The sequence below is a fragment of the Struthio camelus genome, chromosome 2 (assembly GCF_040807025.1).
Source record: "Struthio camelus isolate bStrCam1 chromosome 2, bStrCam1.hap1, whole genome shotgun sequence".
Lineage (NCBI taxonomy): Eukaryota > Metazoa > Chordata > Aves > Struthioniformes > Struthionidae > Struthio > Struthio camelus.
The window spans coordinates 105,275,720-105,292,793 of record NC_090943.1 but is presented as its reverse complement, the minus strand read 5'-3'; the positions used below and the strand labels follow the sequence as shown (position 1 = coordinate 105,292,793).

General features: G+C 51.2%; 1 protein-coding gene and 1 long non-coding RNA gene across 2 annotated transcripts; one reads left to right on the top strand and one right to left on the bottom strand.

The window, feature by feature from the left end:
• Positions 1–7,483: 7,483 nt before the first annotated feature.
• FOXF2 (forkhead box F2) lies at positions 7,484–14,264 on the bottom strand. The gene is made up of 3 exons (XM_068931995.1): positions 14,226–14,264; positions 12,335–13,358; positions 7,484–8,433 (listed from the first exon to the last, which is right to left on the bottom strand). The coding sequence occupies exons 2-3, from the start codon at positions 13,356–13,358 to the stop codon at positions 8,267–8,269; spliced, it is 1,191 nt and encodes a 396-aa protein (XP_068788096.1). The 5' UTR covers positions 14,226–14,264; the 3' UTR covers positions 7,484–8,266.
• LOC138065996 (uncharacterized) lies at positions 13,665–16,284 on the top strand. Its single transcript, XR_011139103.1, has 3 exons — positions 13,665–13,782; positions 13,959–14,275; positions 15,895–16,284. It is a non-coding gene; the product is annotated as an uncharacterized lncRNA (long non-coding RNA).
• Positions 16,285–17,074: the final 790 nt, after the last annotated feature.

Genomic DNA, 17,074 nt, shown 5'->3' with positions numbered 1-17,074 from the left:
TTTTCGCCCTTGGAGTACGGTTCTTGCCTGGAGACCCCAAGGGTCTTAGATCAGGAACCAACTATGGGCAGGCAGAAATTGCTCAGATATCTAATACCCACCTGTATGCTCTTAGAGCCATTTCTGAAGAGGCAGCCAGCACGCAGGTGAGGGATGGTGGTGGCTGAAGACAGGAAGACAGGATGCTCCTAGAATAGACAAATGTCAGCTGCTTACAGCAGATTTCAATGAGATGTGGCTTTTTGTTCACATTTCCCTCTGAGGCTGAAGGACAGGGCCAAGAAGGAGCAAACCAAATACAGTCCTGGCTGGCAGAAGTACTTGCCCTTCTCTGCTAGACTAAATACCTAGTTTGTGCTTCTACTGCTCAGGCTTCCCCGAGGCCTGGTCTACTAAGTAATTGTGAGCCTGCCCTAATCTATTCTGCCTGTCTTTTCTTTTGACCTCTTCCTTCAGCAACCAGATTGGAGAGTTCCTGATATTTCCCTCAGGGAGTAGGAACTTAGGAGGAAAGAAGCAACACGCTACAGTAAAGGAGGAAGTTTCAAGAATCATAATTCTTCCCTTTGGACTTGGGAAATGGCACATGTGGATGTACTTTTTGAGAGATGTCTTCAGCTCTGGTCCTGTAGTAGTGCTGCAGTGCAAGCAATTCATCTATAACAATAAGGAGGAAATTGGTGGCAAAATGTAGAGGAAATGTCAAGGGCTGGCAGAGATCTGCGTATCTGCTGTTATTATATTAGAGCAGAAACAGTAAAGTATGAATCATTCAGGGCCATTCCTTGCCTTCATGGTTTTGGTAACAAAGCCCATTGTCTGAAGCAAGTAGCAAGGATTGAAAGAAAACTCACTTTGCAGAAGGGGAAACTTTCTGGGGTAGTTGAGAAGGATGGAAATGTGAGAAGGGGCAATGAAAGAAGGGAGAAAATATCAGAGGTTTAATGCTAAAGCTTGCTGGCATGCTGACTGCACACCACTGCACTCTGTTGGCCAGATTAGGCTTTTGCTGCTTTCATCACCTCCCTAGATACTCACCACTGTTACCATCACACACAGGCTGGCGTCTCTGCTCCAGGTTAGCTCCACCTTTGCCCTCCTCGTGCTCTTGCTGAGTGCAAGCACAGAGCTGTGGTCTTTTCCTCTTGCAGGTGGGACATCATGCTTTGTCATCGGAGGCTCAAGTACTGCATCAAGTGCTGGCAGCACTTCTTCTGCATGTCAGCTGGGGCTGAGTTTTGCCACCATTTGGGGAGCCTGCAACTGGGAGTATCCAGGTTAAAACAGTCTTATGAAAGCCAGACCATTGATTTTCACAGAAGAAATAAAGAGAGAAAAGGTACTTGAAAAACTACCAGCTCTGCACGTATCTCCCTATTTCCTACTGCTGGGAGCCTAAGCAAAGCTGGCCTGCTTCAGACAGGCCTATGTCTCAGGCAGGTTTCTCTAAAGAGCTCCTACAGCTTTCTTGACAGAGCCTCTGAGCCTGCTGAGTAACTTGGCTGGAGTCCTGGGCCCTGCTTCTGCTTGTTCAGACTGCTTTGGACACTTTCAACGAGGAGTCAAGCCAGATTCCTCCTACCCCCTGCTCCATGGCTGTCCTGGGACAAGCCTCTGTTTGTTTACTGGAGGTAGCTTATCTTGAGCTATTGCTTTTTTCCTGTTCGCTTCTCCTTGCTGCCTTGCACTAGATTAAACTAACATATTCATGTATTTGAGTGTTCCACTTCCCAGAACAACACAGGACTGCTTGTGAGTAATTGCAGCGCAGGTCTGTTTCTGTCACAGAAAGGAAAAAGGGCGCACTTCATGTCATCATCATAAGGGCGCACTTTTCATGTGTGAAAGCACAGCATTCAGTGCACAATGTCAGAAGTGGAACTGGGTGGATATTTTCAAGAGACCTAGTTCTGCTTCACAGTTACACGAGTTACAGTTACAAGTTACAGCTTGCCATCATGTGTGCACAAGTTACACATGTTCTTGCACCTACTTTATCAGTGATCAGCCTGCCTGGGTAACATTCACATTGCTGTCCAGCATCTACACCCTTTCTTTTACAGCTCTGCCCAGCAAGTCACTTGGGATCCAAGTAAGCTTCTTCCAGTGCTTTTCTGGTGCAGCTTATCCTCTCCAGTAAACAAATCTGCTCTCCCTTGCTTATTGGCCAGGCCACCATCCAGCCGTACTAGTATAAAGAGCATATCCCCATGCAGATGTGGCAGAAGCTGGAAACATTTCTGTGTTTCAGAAGTTTTAATGTGGAAGGTGCTTTTGTTCCTTCCTGAAACGAGTGAATCATGCTGCTGCCTCTCATCATTACTGCATCTTCCCCCTCCCATCTGTTCGTATTCTCCCCACCACAAAGAAGGGGAGCCAGTGTCCTGTAACCAGACAGCTATCTCTAAGTCACCAGCAAATGCTCTGCAGGCCAGCAATGGTTAGCAAATCTTTCGCAGGGAAACCCTTAGATTAAAAATGTAAGAAGACCCAAGGGCTGATTTTGAAGCCTTGATTCAACAATTAAAATTGTCTGAGAGTTTTCACTGTGACCATGCTGTAGATACAGTTTTTAACATTCAGCTTTCTCATGGGGGAAAGCTGCAGCTCTTTAACACAACATTGTCTAGTCACAAACACTATGCTGTTTAATTTCAATCTGCTTTGGGGAGCCGATACCACTTTAAATTTCATTGTATGGGGGTAGCTTGCAGCTGTACATGTATAAATGAGGGATTACAATGACGGAGTGTCCATAAAAAACAGTTATGCAGTTTGAACTAAATCACACCTTTCAACATATCAGAAAACTGCTGTGCATGAGACTCAGTCCCAGGGAGTAATTTTAAACTGGTTTGAAGTGATGAAAAAAAAAAAAAGATAGCCCTCATAAAGTGAAATGTGTTTGGTATATGTTAATCAGGACACGTATAAACCAATCCAAAGAGGATCTCCGAAAATGAGATAAGATTGTGTACATAAAGGATTTCAGTAGCTCAGCTAAATCAGTTATAAAACTTCTAATTTAAACTAATGCTACCTGTATTTGGACAGTGAAAATTAATGGGCTGCAGCTCTGCTGCAAGGAAAACGTTACCAGTGAGGATCTAGTCCAAGGAATCTGTCCTTTATCAATTCCTCAAAAGCTCAGTTTCAATACAGCTTTGATTTACACTGAAAACGTCAAATACCCCTGAGTCCAGTGGTTCTCTGCCCAACACTGTAAATTAACTTTACAATAGTTAAAATACCCAATGTAGCAAAGTTAACTTTTTTCCATAATCTCCTAAATAAATCTAAATCAACTGTTAAAATACCTCTAGTTCCAGCTGTGGTTTGATAATGGTGTCCCAACAAATTTTAAAACCTCCTCCTCCTCCCGGCATATTTCTTTTTAGAAATGACCAATGGAGAAGCCAATAGATTTCAATAAATCATTGTTGGATGAAAACAAGCATAAAAAGGAGGCTTGAAGTTGTTTAATATTACAGATGTTTTGGAGCTGTATTCGGTAGTTGGCAAGCCACACAAAACTGCTCTGAATTCTTTATAATCTAGACAGAAAGATCATTGAACTTTGAAAGAACCTCTGGGCTTTTGTTCAAAAATATGTTGGCTTCTATTTACCTCTTTCTTCATTTGTATCTATCAAATGGCTTGATATATAAATAAAGCCCGGGTGTTCTTATTAGCTAAGGCAGTATTTCATGCAGATTAATGCCAGCAGGTTTCATAAAATACATCTCTATTCAAAGCTAGAGTATGTTTTGAATTAATTTTCATTCTGTATATGGATCAGGTATATTCTACTCAAGTTCTTACATACTCCTTAGCTGCAGCATATAGGAGGAACCTGTAGTGTTTGATTCTACTCCCAGTTCACTGCATCATCCTTCTTCAGCAAAGCACTTTTAACCCTAAGCATATATTTAATCCCATTGACTTTAATAGGAATACTCTCATGCTCAGGTATATTAAAATTATAATTGAAAGCAGTACCTTGCTTTCTCAGGGACTAAGTGACATAGCTAGCATTTTATTGAATGGACTTTTTTAAATATTACCTCATGTATATGTTATGAGCAAATCTTTCTGAGTTCAATAAAATCAGGCTTATTGTGATTGAATAAAAAAAAAAAAAAAAACTTTAGCTTTCTTTGCTTCCAAAGAAGACTAAAATTCCTGGACTAAACTGAAAATACTGTGTTGGCTCAAAGTACTTTGCCAGCTGGGACGAAATGTAGTAAGAAATTAATCTGGTGTTGGTCTTAATAGAATAATAGGCGAGGGGTTTTAAAGGGATTAATAAAATGACTTTTAAAGAACACTTTGGTCAGCTATCAACTAGAAATTCAACATCCCACACAAGATATCTCTGCGTTTGGCTAATTTTGCCAACATTAAATTGATTGTTCAAACAATCGCAACTTTGGAGTGGTTGAGAGTTGTTTCTGTGTAACATAAACACCCTCACAAGCAAAATCCCCCTACTGAGGCAGTAAGACAGTGATGAAACCAGAGAATGGAGAAAATATGTATGTAAGATTATAGCAGATCACACGCAAACTGTTTGAGGCACTGCAGTGTGATTTCATTCCCATCCTGCGGAAACTTTGCCTAGTGTGCTCTAATAATGGAAATGTTTGGATTAGTCTACATTCAATCCATTTGCCCCAGTGCCTCACCAAATGTGAGCTACACGATCAGTCTAGATGAGTAACTATTTGTAATTAGTAGTAGCTTTCTTGTAGCTGTGGCGATATGAGGTCATTAGTGAGACAAAGTTTGTGGCAGAGGCATTACTAAAGCATGAGACCAACTGATCTTTTTGGAAAAAGTAATGTAGCTTTTTGGATATGCAAACTCTTCTTCAGGATAAACTAAAAGTGTCCCTTAAAGCTGTCTGTTTTCATCCTACTTTATGCTCGCAAGTAAAGAGAAAGTGGTTGTATGGGCTGGATCCTGAGACCAAAAATCAAGGGTGACCGTATTGTCAAACTCAGTCAATGTAGGTGGGATGATTGTTGCTGGGCGCTACTTGGACTAAAGCACTGTTAAAAAAAAAAAAAAAAAAAAAAGGAGGGCTTCAGCATTTTGCAATTCACTAATAGAGCACAAAGCAGTAAGGGACATCTCAGCAAGCAAGGAATGAAAAGATCACAAAAGATAAAGAGGAAGAGAATGAAGTGTTGTCATAGAAAAGAATACCAGTTTAGAAAGCTGCACAGATACAGACAATCCAGCATTTTATACCAACTGATGGGCATTTTAGCATAGCAACTTCTGGTTTCCCCACAAAGTGACTAGCAAATGCACATTCAGATTTGGGTCTGCCCTCCTGGTGTCTTTCACGATGCTCAGACTAAATATACATACCTAGATTCCTGCTTTTGTTTTTACACTAGAAATTTCAGTTTTCTCTGATGCTGAAGCCCTCCAGGGGTCTCAGAGATGGGTACTGCAACAACTAATATGTGATTAGAAGGTTCAGGGTGCTGGATCTCTAACAAAGACTTCCTTTCTCCAAAATATGAAGCAGTCGGGCATGCTCAGTGATTGCTAACAAATGTAAAAGGACTAAAAGATTTTTTAAGTGTATGGCTAAGAGACAAATACCTTGTCTTCTCAGTGGTGTAGCCCCGGGTCTTGACTCTCACTAGCTCTGAGGCCGCTGGAGTTCTTTAGTCTAAACAAGAACCAAATTCCTATGGTAGAAAGTACTATAATAAAAGCAAATATCAAAACAAAATCAAATCAAATCAAATCAAATTAAAAATCTGGCCAATTCCTTCTTCCCTATTATTTGCTGGTCACCGTTATATTCAGAAAAAAGAGACTGGGTTCATTTTACTGCCAGCAGCCAGGAATATATTGATATCTAAAGAGCACTGCTTCTGAAATGTCATTTGTTTGGGAAGCTTTAATTGCAAAAAGAGAACCTCGACCTGTGGAAAGAGAATAGTCTTTAATCATTATAGGGGAGCAAGGAAGCCCAAAACTGAAGGATGCCCTAACAAATCCTTCTACTTTCTTAGGAGCACAGTCAGTGGGAGCATGAGACACATTTTCTGGGATGTAATCGCATTCAGAAGCAGGAAAAAAAAAAATCCTAGTACAAAAATGCAGTCAAAGCTGCAATGCTACCGGCGGCGGGGCTGGGCAGAGGCTAGGTCGTGCGGGAGGCCGATGCCGGCGACGGGCCGCTGGAGGGCACTGGCACCCCGCGCGAGGCCCCGTGTTAGGCAAGTGCAGTTTTTTTGTCTTTGAGGTCCTGTCATTCCTGTATAAACAAGTTACGTTCAAGTGTTTAGGATATAAATTACGACCATGCAGGCTTGCCTCGGAAAGAATGTAAACACAGCACTGTGGTCGGAGCAAACTCTGAAACTGACTATATAATTTATCACAGGCCCTGAGAAGCTCAGGGAAGAAAAGGGCATGTTTGAGCATAAATACATATTAGAAAAAAGAAGAATTAAATATATATATATATATATATACACACTCACACACACACATATATATATATAATTGTATTGAAACGCCCTCGCTCTTCCGCGTCTACAAGTGCCGGAGCGCGGGCCGGGGGGGAGCGGGGGTGGCCCAGCGCGGAGGGGTGCCGGGCCGCGGCCGTGCCCCTCCTTGCGCTGCGCGGCCGCGCAGGCCGGCGGGGCGCCCCGGGCAGCCCTGGGAGCGGGGGGCGCGGAAGGGCCGCGTGGGGACGGGGGGCGGCCCGGGAGCGCGGCGCCTCCGCGGGATGCGCCGGCGAGCGGCGGCCGGCGGCCGGCTGCCGGCGCACGGCTGCGGGCAGGGGCCGCTCAGCGCGGCTGGGCACAGGGTACCTCGGGGGCTTGTGTTGTTGTGTTTGGGGTATTTCGGGGCCGCTTTTGATTTCGCTGCTGCTTTGTTTCGTTTTCTATTTATTTGGGTTTTTTTTCTCTCCCCTTCTGCGGCCACGCCGTTCTCGGTGGCCTCCGTAGTCCTCGTCAAGCCACGGTTTTATTTCCGATCCCTCTCGCCGCCCGCCGCAGGACGTGCCCCCCGGCACACGGGATCCTGCCCCGGGGCCTGACAAAGCCCCGCCGCGGCACGCAGGGGCCCCGACGGGAGCGGATGGGCAGGCGGCGTCGGGGGACGGGGACACCTGGAAATAGCCCTAAACAGCCAGCAGGGCGTTTCGGACCGGATCCAGCCCTGAAAGAGAGCGAGCAGGCCCTGTGGACCTTACCGCTTTTGTGTGTCGCTCTCCCCCCCGGATTATTTCAAAGTCTATCAAGCAGCGAGGGGGGAGGAGGGTGGGCAGTGTGGGCGGGTGGGCAGCGCAGCCTGGGGTCCTCGGGCACGGCCCCCCTCGATTCGCTCTTCTCCTCTGCCTTCAGCGGCTAAAAGATTTGGTGTTGCAGCTCTAACACTCTGGGATGTAAGGGGAAAGGAGGTTTCTCGGAAGGAGCCGAAGGAAAGAAGTGCCTGTCCAGTGTGCGTTCGTTTATATACATTTTATTGGAAAAAAAAAATTTGTACATCAAAATATTTTGGCAAACTGTAAAAAGTATACATAAGTGCAAATATATTCTCCTTTTAAAGCAATAGTGTGTGAGTATACACGAGATTTATTTAAAATATTTATTTAAAAATATTGTGGTAGAAAACAACTTTTGTAAAAATAAAAAACAAAACGTTGTATTGCTGCAATACTGGAAAAAAATGAACTTTTCTTAAAGTCTATACACGAAAGGGCTAAAAATATTGTTTTAATAATATCAATCGGTCGGTGCTGGAGTCCATAAAAAGTGTCCTTGGAGGGGCTTGAGGAGAGAAAAAAGGAATAACGTCCCGTTAACGCAACAACGGAAGGGGGAATCCTCGCAGGTGCTGAGCTGGGAGATTTTTCCTATTCCAAGACACTTTCTCGTATAAAAATACATCGAACTGTTCACTTTCCCCAAGCCTGATTCCTTAGGAGAACACGGAAAAGCATTTCGTGATTAACCAGGTCAGACTTGGCATAAGAACACTTGAGCCTCACCTAACCCATCACATTACACAAGGCAATTTTCTAGGCAGAGCTTTGGAGTGTTTTATCAGCTGTACGTGTCCTTCAGGGAGTGTAGGGGAACCGAAAACACTGCTTCCTTAGGTAGTTTTGCTAAGTGACTCGTGTACTATTCAATGCTATCAGAGTGCACATTATATTTTATCTGCGTGGGTCCGTCTACACCTCGGCTCTGTTCACTGCCACCAGATTGTCTCTGTTGGGGCGCTGCCTTCACATCACGCACGGTTTGATGTCCTGACAGACGCTTTGATGGTGGTGGTGGTGGTAGTAAGATCCACTAGCGGAAGGGTGAAAAGAAGAAATGCCATTAAAATTGAGGACAAAATCTTTCCTGTCACACACCGGAGAGGGGTGATGCTGGTAGCGAGGCAATCCCACTGCAAGAGAAGGAAATAAGAAGAGCTGCTCAGCAATCAGGTAGCTCGGCTGCGGCTGAGCAGCCCTTTCTCCCTCGCATGCTTCGAGGAAAGGTTCCGCGCAGCAGGACTGACACATTTATGAATCCCCCCTTCCTGAGGCTCCCTCCTGCAGGCTTTGGGAGATCCCTTCTCTCCTCCTCTCTGGCTTTCCTGGAAGCGGCCCGGGCTCTTCCCTCGGGAAAGCCTGGTCCCCGTGGCCGGCCAGGAAGGTCCCCCTTTCCCGAGCGAGGAAGGTGGCGTGCACTCGCCTCTGCTAGGGGCTGCACCCCGGCCTGTGTAAACCCCCGGCCCTCTCTGCGCCCAGACCGGACCATGAACCACACGAGTGCGCACGAACCGCGCGTGGCGCCCAGGCTGTGCGTAGCGACGTGTGCGGGGATGCGCGCCCATGCACACGTGTACGGCTGCAGTCTAGACACACGCACGTTTCGGGGATCCCTTCTATGCCAGCACACATATGTCTGCCCCTCTGCGTTGCGTGTTTATCAGCGTGTGGGGCTGGGTCAGGCTTTGCGTTCGTGTGTGGGATGTGTAGTGTGAATGCAAGGATAGGATGCGATTGGCATATTTTTCTGGATGCATCGCAGATATTTGAGGCTGATTCCGATCTTTGCTCCCTCTTTCCCCTTCCTCTCCCCATTCTTGGGGGGTTTTGTTTTCGACCTGTGTGACTGCAGGTTGAATTCCAACCACAATACGTTTGTGTGTTGATAATGCATTTATTTAGGTGTATGTGTAGGAGCCCGCATGCCTATACGGGAGTGTGTTTTCATAAAAGTAAGATGCAGACTGAGGACAGCTCTACGATTCATCAACAGCAACAAGAGAAGTACATCACCGGCACCGACAGAAAAAAAAAAAAAAAAAAAGACCTTTCAAATTCCGGCTTTCATTTCCCATAGCCTAGGGCAGTTTGTCGGGGGACAGAGTCTAAGGGCTTTGTGGGAGATCACGCCCCCCACAGTCGCACACATCCCGCACCGTAGGGCTATGCTCTGACCTGTAGTTTGGCGGGGTTCCTACTGGACCCAACTGGGAGAGGACAACTGCCTGAGCAAGGCCTGCAGGATGGAGCCGGGGTGGGGAGAGGGGGGCTGTGATTCCGTGTGGGTATCGAACTCAGCGAGGGGGATCCTGTCAAATCTGACTAAGGAGGAGGGGAAAAAAAAAGACAGCAAAATAAAGAGGAAGGGGGAGGGATTGCCAAAAAGAGAGAAACGTCCGCGGCTTTCCCCGGAACGGCAGAGCCCAGCCCTTTCGCTGTTCCCCCGGCAAAGCCGGCTTGCGGTGGCGGCCGGTCGGCGGGCAGAGCAGGCGGCGGCGGGCGGCGGCACAGCCCGGCTTCCCGAGCGCTGTCCCCTCCTTCACCCCGCAGAGCTCACTTTATAAAAGTGATTATTTCGCTGGATTTCCTCGGCTTTCTAATAACCCTGCTGGTATGCTCACCATAAACCAGGGCACTTTATTACAATCCTGATTCAATCATTTAGCAGGATTTAATAGTGTGTGAAAAAAATCCGACCCCCCCCCCCGCCCCAGCTTCAAAATCCTTTAGTGGAACCGAGCCTCCTGTTTTCAATTTCTTTCTTCTCTTATTCTTGGGTCTGATGCAAATTCAAGGTTTTAAATACACCAGTTGCTGTCGTTGGGTAGAGGATTATTAACCGATCAACAGCGATTGCCACCGAATTCGCTTTGTATTTAACTAAGAGGAAGGGACAGGCGAAACGCACTTGCCGCTGCTTTTACGGGGAGAGGAGGAGAAACATTATTACTGGTAATAATTACGAATGAAGGATCTCGAGTGATTTTTCCCCCATCTTCTTTCTCCCTACTAAAACTTCTGTGCCGCCGAGATTTTATGTAGCACACACAAATAAGGAGTGGATCCACGCAAAATTTTTCTTTAGCTAATAAGGAATGGGAATGGCTTCCACTACAGTTCTGGGCCCAGATCCTGACTCCAGAGCAGAGGCTATGCAAAATAACCAGAGAAAAGCCGCTTTGCAAACTGATGGTACTAAATCTGAGCTGCTGGAAAAAAGACGCTTATCCGTCGGCATTAAAAAGCGTCCGTCGGTCTGTAAGCGGGTATATCCGTTCCTTGAACTGAAACGATTCGGATTTAAGCCACCTCAGCTTCGGAAACTGTGGTGAGAGGCTTCAGGGGGAACCCGAGCTCTTCCTCTCACTCTGTCTGATTTTTTTTTTTTTGAAATGTTGTTCTTGGGGTTTTCTCTTCCAGGACTCGCCTTTCCCACCTCGGGCGTCTCGCAGGAGGAGGGGGATCCACCACCCAGCCTTGGAAAGCTGCGCTCCCGAGCCACGCGTGTCCCCCTGAGGTGGCCGGGCCCCGCGCCCCCAGCGCCGAGAGGCCCGCGGATCCGCAAAATATAAAATGAACACACACAGAAATAATTAAAAAAAAAACAAGAAAAGAAGGAAAAGAAAAGAAAACCAAAAAGCCCAAGTAGCAACAACAAAAATCAAAGCAGATTATTGGAAAAGTAAAAGGTAGGTATTTCGGCGGGACATGCCCTTGTGAGCCCGCCTGCCTGCTCCGGTCTCGCCCTGAACGCCCAGCCACGTGGAAGAGCTAACTGAATCTCCGAAAAGTGGAGTTAAAATTCAGCAGCAGAGCGCCGTGGGCACGGAGCAGCCCGGCCGGGGCGCCCTGCGCTCTCTGGGCCGAAACCCCCGGAAAACGGGGAGCCTGCTCCCTAGCTGCCTCTGCCTAGGCGCTGTAGTGAGACTATTTACTGGGGCCGCTTCCCCCAGATAACGGAGCAAATCTTGCAACAGCAAAGACTGAGACTCCCTCCTCTCCCCTGACACCCAGGCTGCTCTTCGCGCCGGTGAGAAAGCTCTCAGCTCGCCCTCCCTGCGGCAGCAGCCGGCTTTGGGGAGGCTGGGGCAGGGTGCGGGGCTCGGAGAAGGACAGGAGAGTGATTGACAGGCGCCCAAGGAGGGGGCGGGAGGGGTCTCAGAGCAGAGGGTCGCCTGTATTTGTTACTTGTTGAAATTCCCATAAAATTGAACAAGACCCCGCTCTCATAGGGGTTAAGTCGGGCTAAAATCCTCTTCGGTGTGGTCCAGCCCAGACTGTCTTTGTTTGCTTAACCTCCGGGACCCACGTTTAAAAAGGCTATTTGGAAAATTTCCCCATAAGAGCCCAACATCTTTTACCCATTTTTGTGCTAGGATTTTTCTAAGCAGACATTGTCTGTAATCACCGGCCGAGGAGGGGCCGGAGAAAGAGCCCAGAAAACTCTTTCTCCTCCGGTTGCAGAAATACGCTGGATCTCCTTTAATCTCTTTCACATTTTTAAAGATTAGCGGGTTTTTCCCCCTCAGCCCGCAGGGCTTTGCAGATAATATTTAACACCTTTTTCGATTGCTCCCGCTGCAAACCTCGGCGGGCTGTGACTGCACGGCGCGGCGGTGATCCCTGACGGCTCTCCGCGCCGGGCGAAGGGGCAGCCCGGGGCCGCGGGGCGCTGCGCTCGCCCTGCTCCCGGCGGAGCGCACATTTTGCCAGCACCCCGGAGGCTCCGCACGGAGCCCGGCTTTCCTCGGGGCAGCCTTTGCTGGGCCAGAGGGAGCGACGCGCAGAGCCGGAGTAAGACCCCCCCCCCCCAGACACCCGTGTCAGACACAGCAGCTCCAACCCTCTCTCTTATTTGCCTCCCTCAAGCAGGTAATACCCCTGTTTTCCCGGCGCCGGCCCGGTTGGGGGTCCCCTTGCGTGGCCCTTGTTTTCCACGGAAACCCCCGGCAGCATCCCGCCGGGGCAGGCGGGCGGGCGGCACCGTGCCCCCGGCCGCGCTCCCGCCGCCCCTGGCCGCCCCCGGGCCCCTACCTGAGAGGTCGTCGCGGGGGCTCTGGTGCAGGTAGCCCTGCTCCAGGGAGTAGGAGGGCACGCTGGAGTGGAGGCCGGAGGAGGCCGCGTTGGTGGCGGGGAGGCCCTGCTGCTTTATGTAGGGCGATGCCCCGGAGGCTGTCCAGTGAGCCGAAGGGCTCGTGTAGGGCGAGTGGCACTCGATGGCGCTCGCCATGGCCGGCGAGGAGGGCACGGGGCTGCTGCTGCTGTCGGGGCCGTAGTCCCCGTTGGCAGTCACCGGGCAGCTGGCCATGTAGGTCGAGCCGGGGTTGGGCGACATGTGCGGGACGTGGTGGCCGCCGCTGAGTCCCTCGTAGCCGCTGGCCATGGCGTTGGGCATCATGTCGAGGTTGTAGCCGTTGGAGTGGCAGGCGAGGGAGGCGGGGGGCGCCTGGAAGTCGAAGCCCTGAGGGAGGATGGAGGCGCCGAAGCCCAGCCCGTTCATCATGCGGTACATGGGCTTCAGCGCCTGGCATTTCCTCCTGAAGCCGCGGGGCCGCCGTCGGAAGGAGCCCTCCTCGAACATGAACTCACTGGCCGGGTCGATGGTCCAGTAGTGGCCCTTGCCCGGGCGGCCCAGGCCCTTGGGCAGCTTGATGAAGCACTCGTTGAGCGAGAGGTTGTGGCGCACGGAGTTCTTCCAGCCCTGGTAGGAGCCGCGGAAGAAGGGGAAGCGGGCCTGCAGGAACTGGTAGATCTCGCTGAGGGTCAGGCGCTTGGAGGGCGAGCTCTGGATGGCCATGACGATGAGGGCGATGTAGGAGTAGGGAGGCTTCTCGGGCCGCCGCAGCCCCGAGCTGGCCTTCTTGCTCTTGGAGGACGCCGCCGCCGCCGCCGACGAGGAGGAGGAGGAGGAGGAGGAGGTGGAGGTGGAGGAAGAGGAGGTGGAGGTCTCCAGGGCGGAGGAGGGCGGCCGGCTCATCTGGAGAGCTCCGGGAGCCGGGCTGCAGGAGCGGAGAGGGACGGGGGGCTCCAGCCGCTGCTGGCCGCTCGCGGTGGTCATCTGGCGGAGGGAGGGGAATGGGGCAGGGTGGGGTGAGGCTGGGAGGGAAGGGGGGGAGCCGGGCGGGGTGGGTACCGGGGCGGGGGGTGCCCCGCCGGGAGGGGGGAGAGTGGAGAGGGGGGGCCGATGGGAGCTGCTGTCCTCCGGGCACCTCCTCAGTGCGGCGGGCGGCGGCGGGGCCAAGGCAGCGCCCAGCGCATCCCTCCCGCCGGCCCCTTGCGCAATGGCTCCTCTCCTTTCCGCCGGAGCCAGGCACTGGCGGGATGGACCCGCTCGGCCCCGGCCCCGGCCCCGGCCTCAGCCCTGGCCCGGCCCCCAGCCGCCCCGCGTCGCGCCGCGCCGCGCCGCCCGCGGAGGCTCCGCTCAGCGCCGCTCCGCTTCCTCCTCTGCCCCCCACCTGGGGACCGGCCCTCTGCCTAATCCGGTAAGGGGAGGAAGCGCAAGAGCCTCCCCCCCCCCCCGCTTCCCAATCCCTTCCGCACAGTTATTCTTTCATATATACTTTCTTCTTGCGTAAAAGGCTCGGCAGCCATACACAGCGCGGCCGCCTATCAGTTTCTTCAATCTTGCTCTTTTTTTTTTTTTTGTCTTTCCCTGCAGACCCCCCGGAATCCGGCCGAGAAGTCAGCCCGGCAGCGGTGAGAGGGAGAGGGAGAGGGGGAGAGAGGGGAGAGGAAGAGAGACCACCCCCTTTCCAGCTGGCCTCTGTCCACTCGTCATTGGGGCAGGAGGCGCTGCTGCTGCCGTGGCTGCTGCGGCACCGTCCCCAGCTCGCTGTGGCTGCCGGCTCCCACGCACGCAATGACACCATTACCGCCTCCTTGGGGCAGCCCGAGCCCCCGGCCCCTGGCCCGGCCCCCGGGGTACCTCGCTGCTCGCTCCAGGTCCCCGGCGCCGGCCTCCCCGCTGCCTCCGCGGTACGCCTCGCCCCGGCCACGCGTGGGGAAGCAGGAGGGGCAGCCGGGACGCGGAGCAGGGCAGATGCTAGGAAACTCCCCCACACCACCACCACCACCTCCTCGGGCTCGGACCTGCCCGCTCCATCCCCGGCCGCGGGGAGCGGCTGCCAGTCCGCAGCGCTGCGGCAGCGCCCCGGGGCGCGCGGGCACGGCTGCTGCCGCGAGTGTGTGTGTGTGCGTGTGTGGGTGAGGGGTCCGTCGCCCTGCGGAGCCCCAGGCAGAGCGTTTGTTGCCTCCCAAGCCCACCAAACTGCTTTTTTTTAAGTCCGTGACAGTTTCTCTCTGCCCACTACCAATGCTTTCCCCCTCTCCCTCCTCCCCGGTATAAAATGCAATAGCGAATAAATGCGAGTGAAGTCCGAGCACGAGGGATGCGCCCTCCTCTCCCTCCCTCCCTCCCTCCTTTCGGCTGCCATCCCGGTCCAGCGAGTGGGTCGCACTGCTTGCAGACGTGCTCGGCCGGAGGAAACGGGGCGCCGGAGGGGAGGGGAGGACAGGGGCAGGCGGAGGCAAAGGCCCGCTCCCAGATCATGGAGGAGACTCCGGGATCAAACCGGAGACAGAGGAAGGACGGCGGCAGGACGAGAAGCAGAGCAGACAGGGATGCTGGAGCAAAGGCACAGGGGCGGGGGGGGGGGGGAGGGGGGGAAGCAGGACGCCGTATCAGCGAGCCTGGAGCGCTGCGTGTGTATCTGTGTGTGTGTCTGGGCGTGTGTCTGTGTGTCCGTGTGTCTCTCGCGCAGCTCCGTGCTGAGAGCTCGCTGGTGGGTACAGGCAGGGAGGGGGTGGGGCTGGTCCCAGACAGTGACCTGCAGTTGAGTGGAAGCAGGCTTTTTCCATCAAACTCTGCCTGGATACCACACACAGAGACCAAGTGTCAGTTTACTGCCCTGAGCCCGGCTCCTTTTCCCTAAGCTCCACAGTAATTAGACAAAGAAAACCTAAATTAACTGAACAGGCGTCGACAGCTTCCTCCAGATCACCGCTGCTACGTACATGGGAATGTGTCCGAAAATGGCTTGATTGTACCTGAGAATCAGCTAAGAAAAATACTACAAAGCCCAGCAATGTTTACTACACATTTTTAATAGAAAAAATAATCACTCCGTCAATAGACCGTGTTTACCTTTCCTGGGGCACCGGTTTAAATTGTTCCCACAGTAAAAACAAATAATCATTTTTTTCTTGGGGTGCCGGGTGGTGGGACAGACGGATGACTCCTGATCTCGTTTTAAGAACCCATATGGAGACATTTTTTTTAAATCGGTATTTTTGTATGTAAACATCCTTCCCCCGCTACATCGGCAACTGACCGTCGTTCTTCGCCTTCAGCGGCGGGACATCTGTCTAACTGTCACAGCTTCCTACTCTCGAATGATATCTCCCCGTAATTTCGGCGAACTTTACGAGGTTAAATACAAGGGCGAGGGGTGCGGGACCCCTTGTCTGAAAAGGACTCTAGCCTGCCCAAATTTCAGACAGCTCATTTTGGTCAGTACTACCAGGGGAGTGAGGAGAGGAATTTACCTCCAAGATAGATGTCACGATGTAAGAAAATGTCATTATTTTCTCCACAGTGCAAAACAACACGGACACCGAACCAAAAGCGAGCACAGAAGCCCTATGGAAGAGAGCCATATGCTGCATTAATCTACAGTTTAAGTAGAGCTGAGAAGAGAATCGAGGGTAACGCATTCAGTAAGCTGCCTTATACCTGCGAGAATGTACTCTACGTAGCAGACGATTGCTTTAAACATAGCATTAAGAAGTCTCCAAGACATGGTACTGAGAATTTAAAAGATGGTTTGAAGTGCCCCTGATTAAACAGAAGTGCATTTGCTGTTTGGTGGAGATGTTTATTTTGGTTGGTGTATCCATTTCTGAGTTGATCCCAGCTTTGGAGCACAACTGGTTTGTTTTACCAGAGTATACGGAAATTAAACTTTTTGGCAGATTTGGTTACTCAGATGTTGTTCTATAATCATCGTTTTTATTCTAGGAAATCTCTTCATTATTGCGGTTTCAGTTTCATGTTCATAACATAGACCCCTCTGCTTCGTTGGCTAAATGAAATAACTTAGCTAACCCAGTTAAGAAAATGGGAGACAAATATGAAAGATAAATGTTTACGGTTATCTCAGAGACCTTTCCTTTTTTTTTTCCTTTTTCTGTTCTCCCCCCCCCCCCTTTTTTTAACTGCGTGCTTCAGGCTCTTTCTCTCTTCTGAGGTCCTGCAGATGAGAAGCGTTTTTTCAATTAAATCCGAGACTGAAACTTAAACAAATCCCTCCAGTATTGTAAAAGTGCGTTTCCTTAAGCCCTGGAGGATTTTCCTTCAACTGTCAGTTTCAGGGTGCCTGGATTTAGATCTCGATAGGCAGCGGCAGGCAGAGGTCCGGATCCGCACGAGGGGCATGCGGGTATTTGACCGAGCCGGAGGAGCCGGCCGGCCCCGGGGGAGCGGGGACCGGCTGGGCCGGCCCAGCCCTGCCAAGGCGGGCGGACGCCGCACGGAGGGGGCAGAAAGGCCGGCGGCGGACGGGGCGCGCAACGGTGCTGCCCCGTCCTTTGTGCTGCTCCCGGGACCTCTTGACATCTCGGGACCTTTGGCAGTAGCCGTGAGATCCCAGTGTTTATTTGGAGAGATTTTTCCGTTTTCTCTCTCCCCCCCCCCTTTTCTTTGCTTACGCATGGGTAGCAGGCGTGACTCTTTTTATAGACGTCTTCCTGAAGGCTGCATCAGGACCCTTCTGCTCG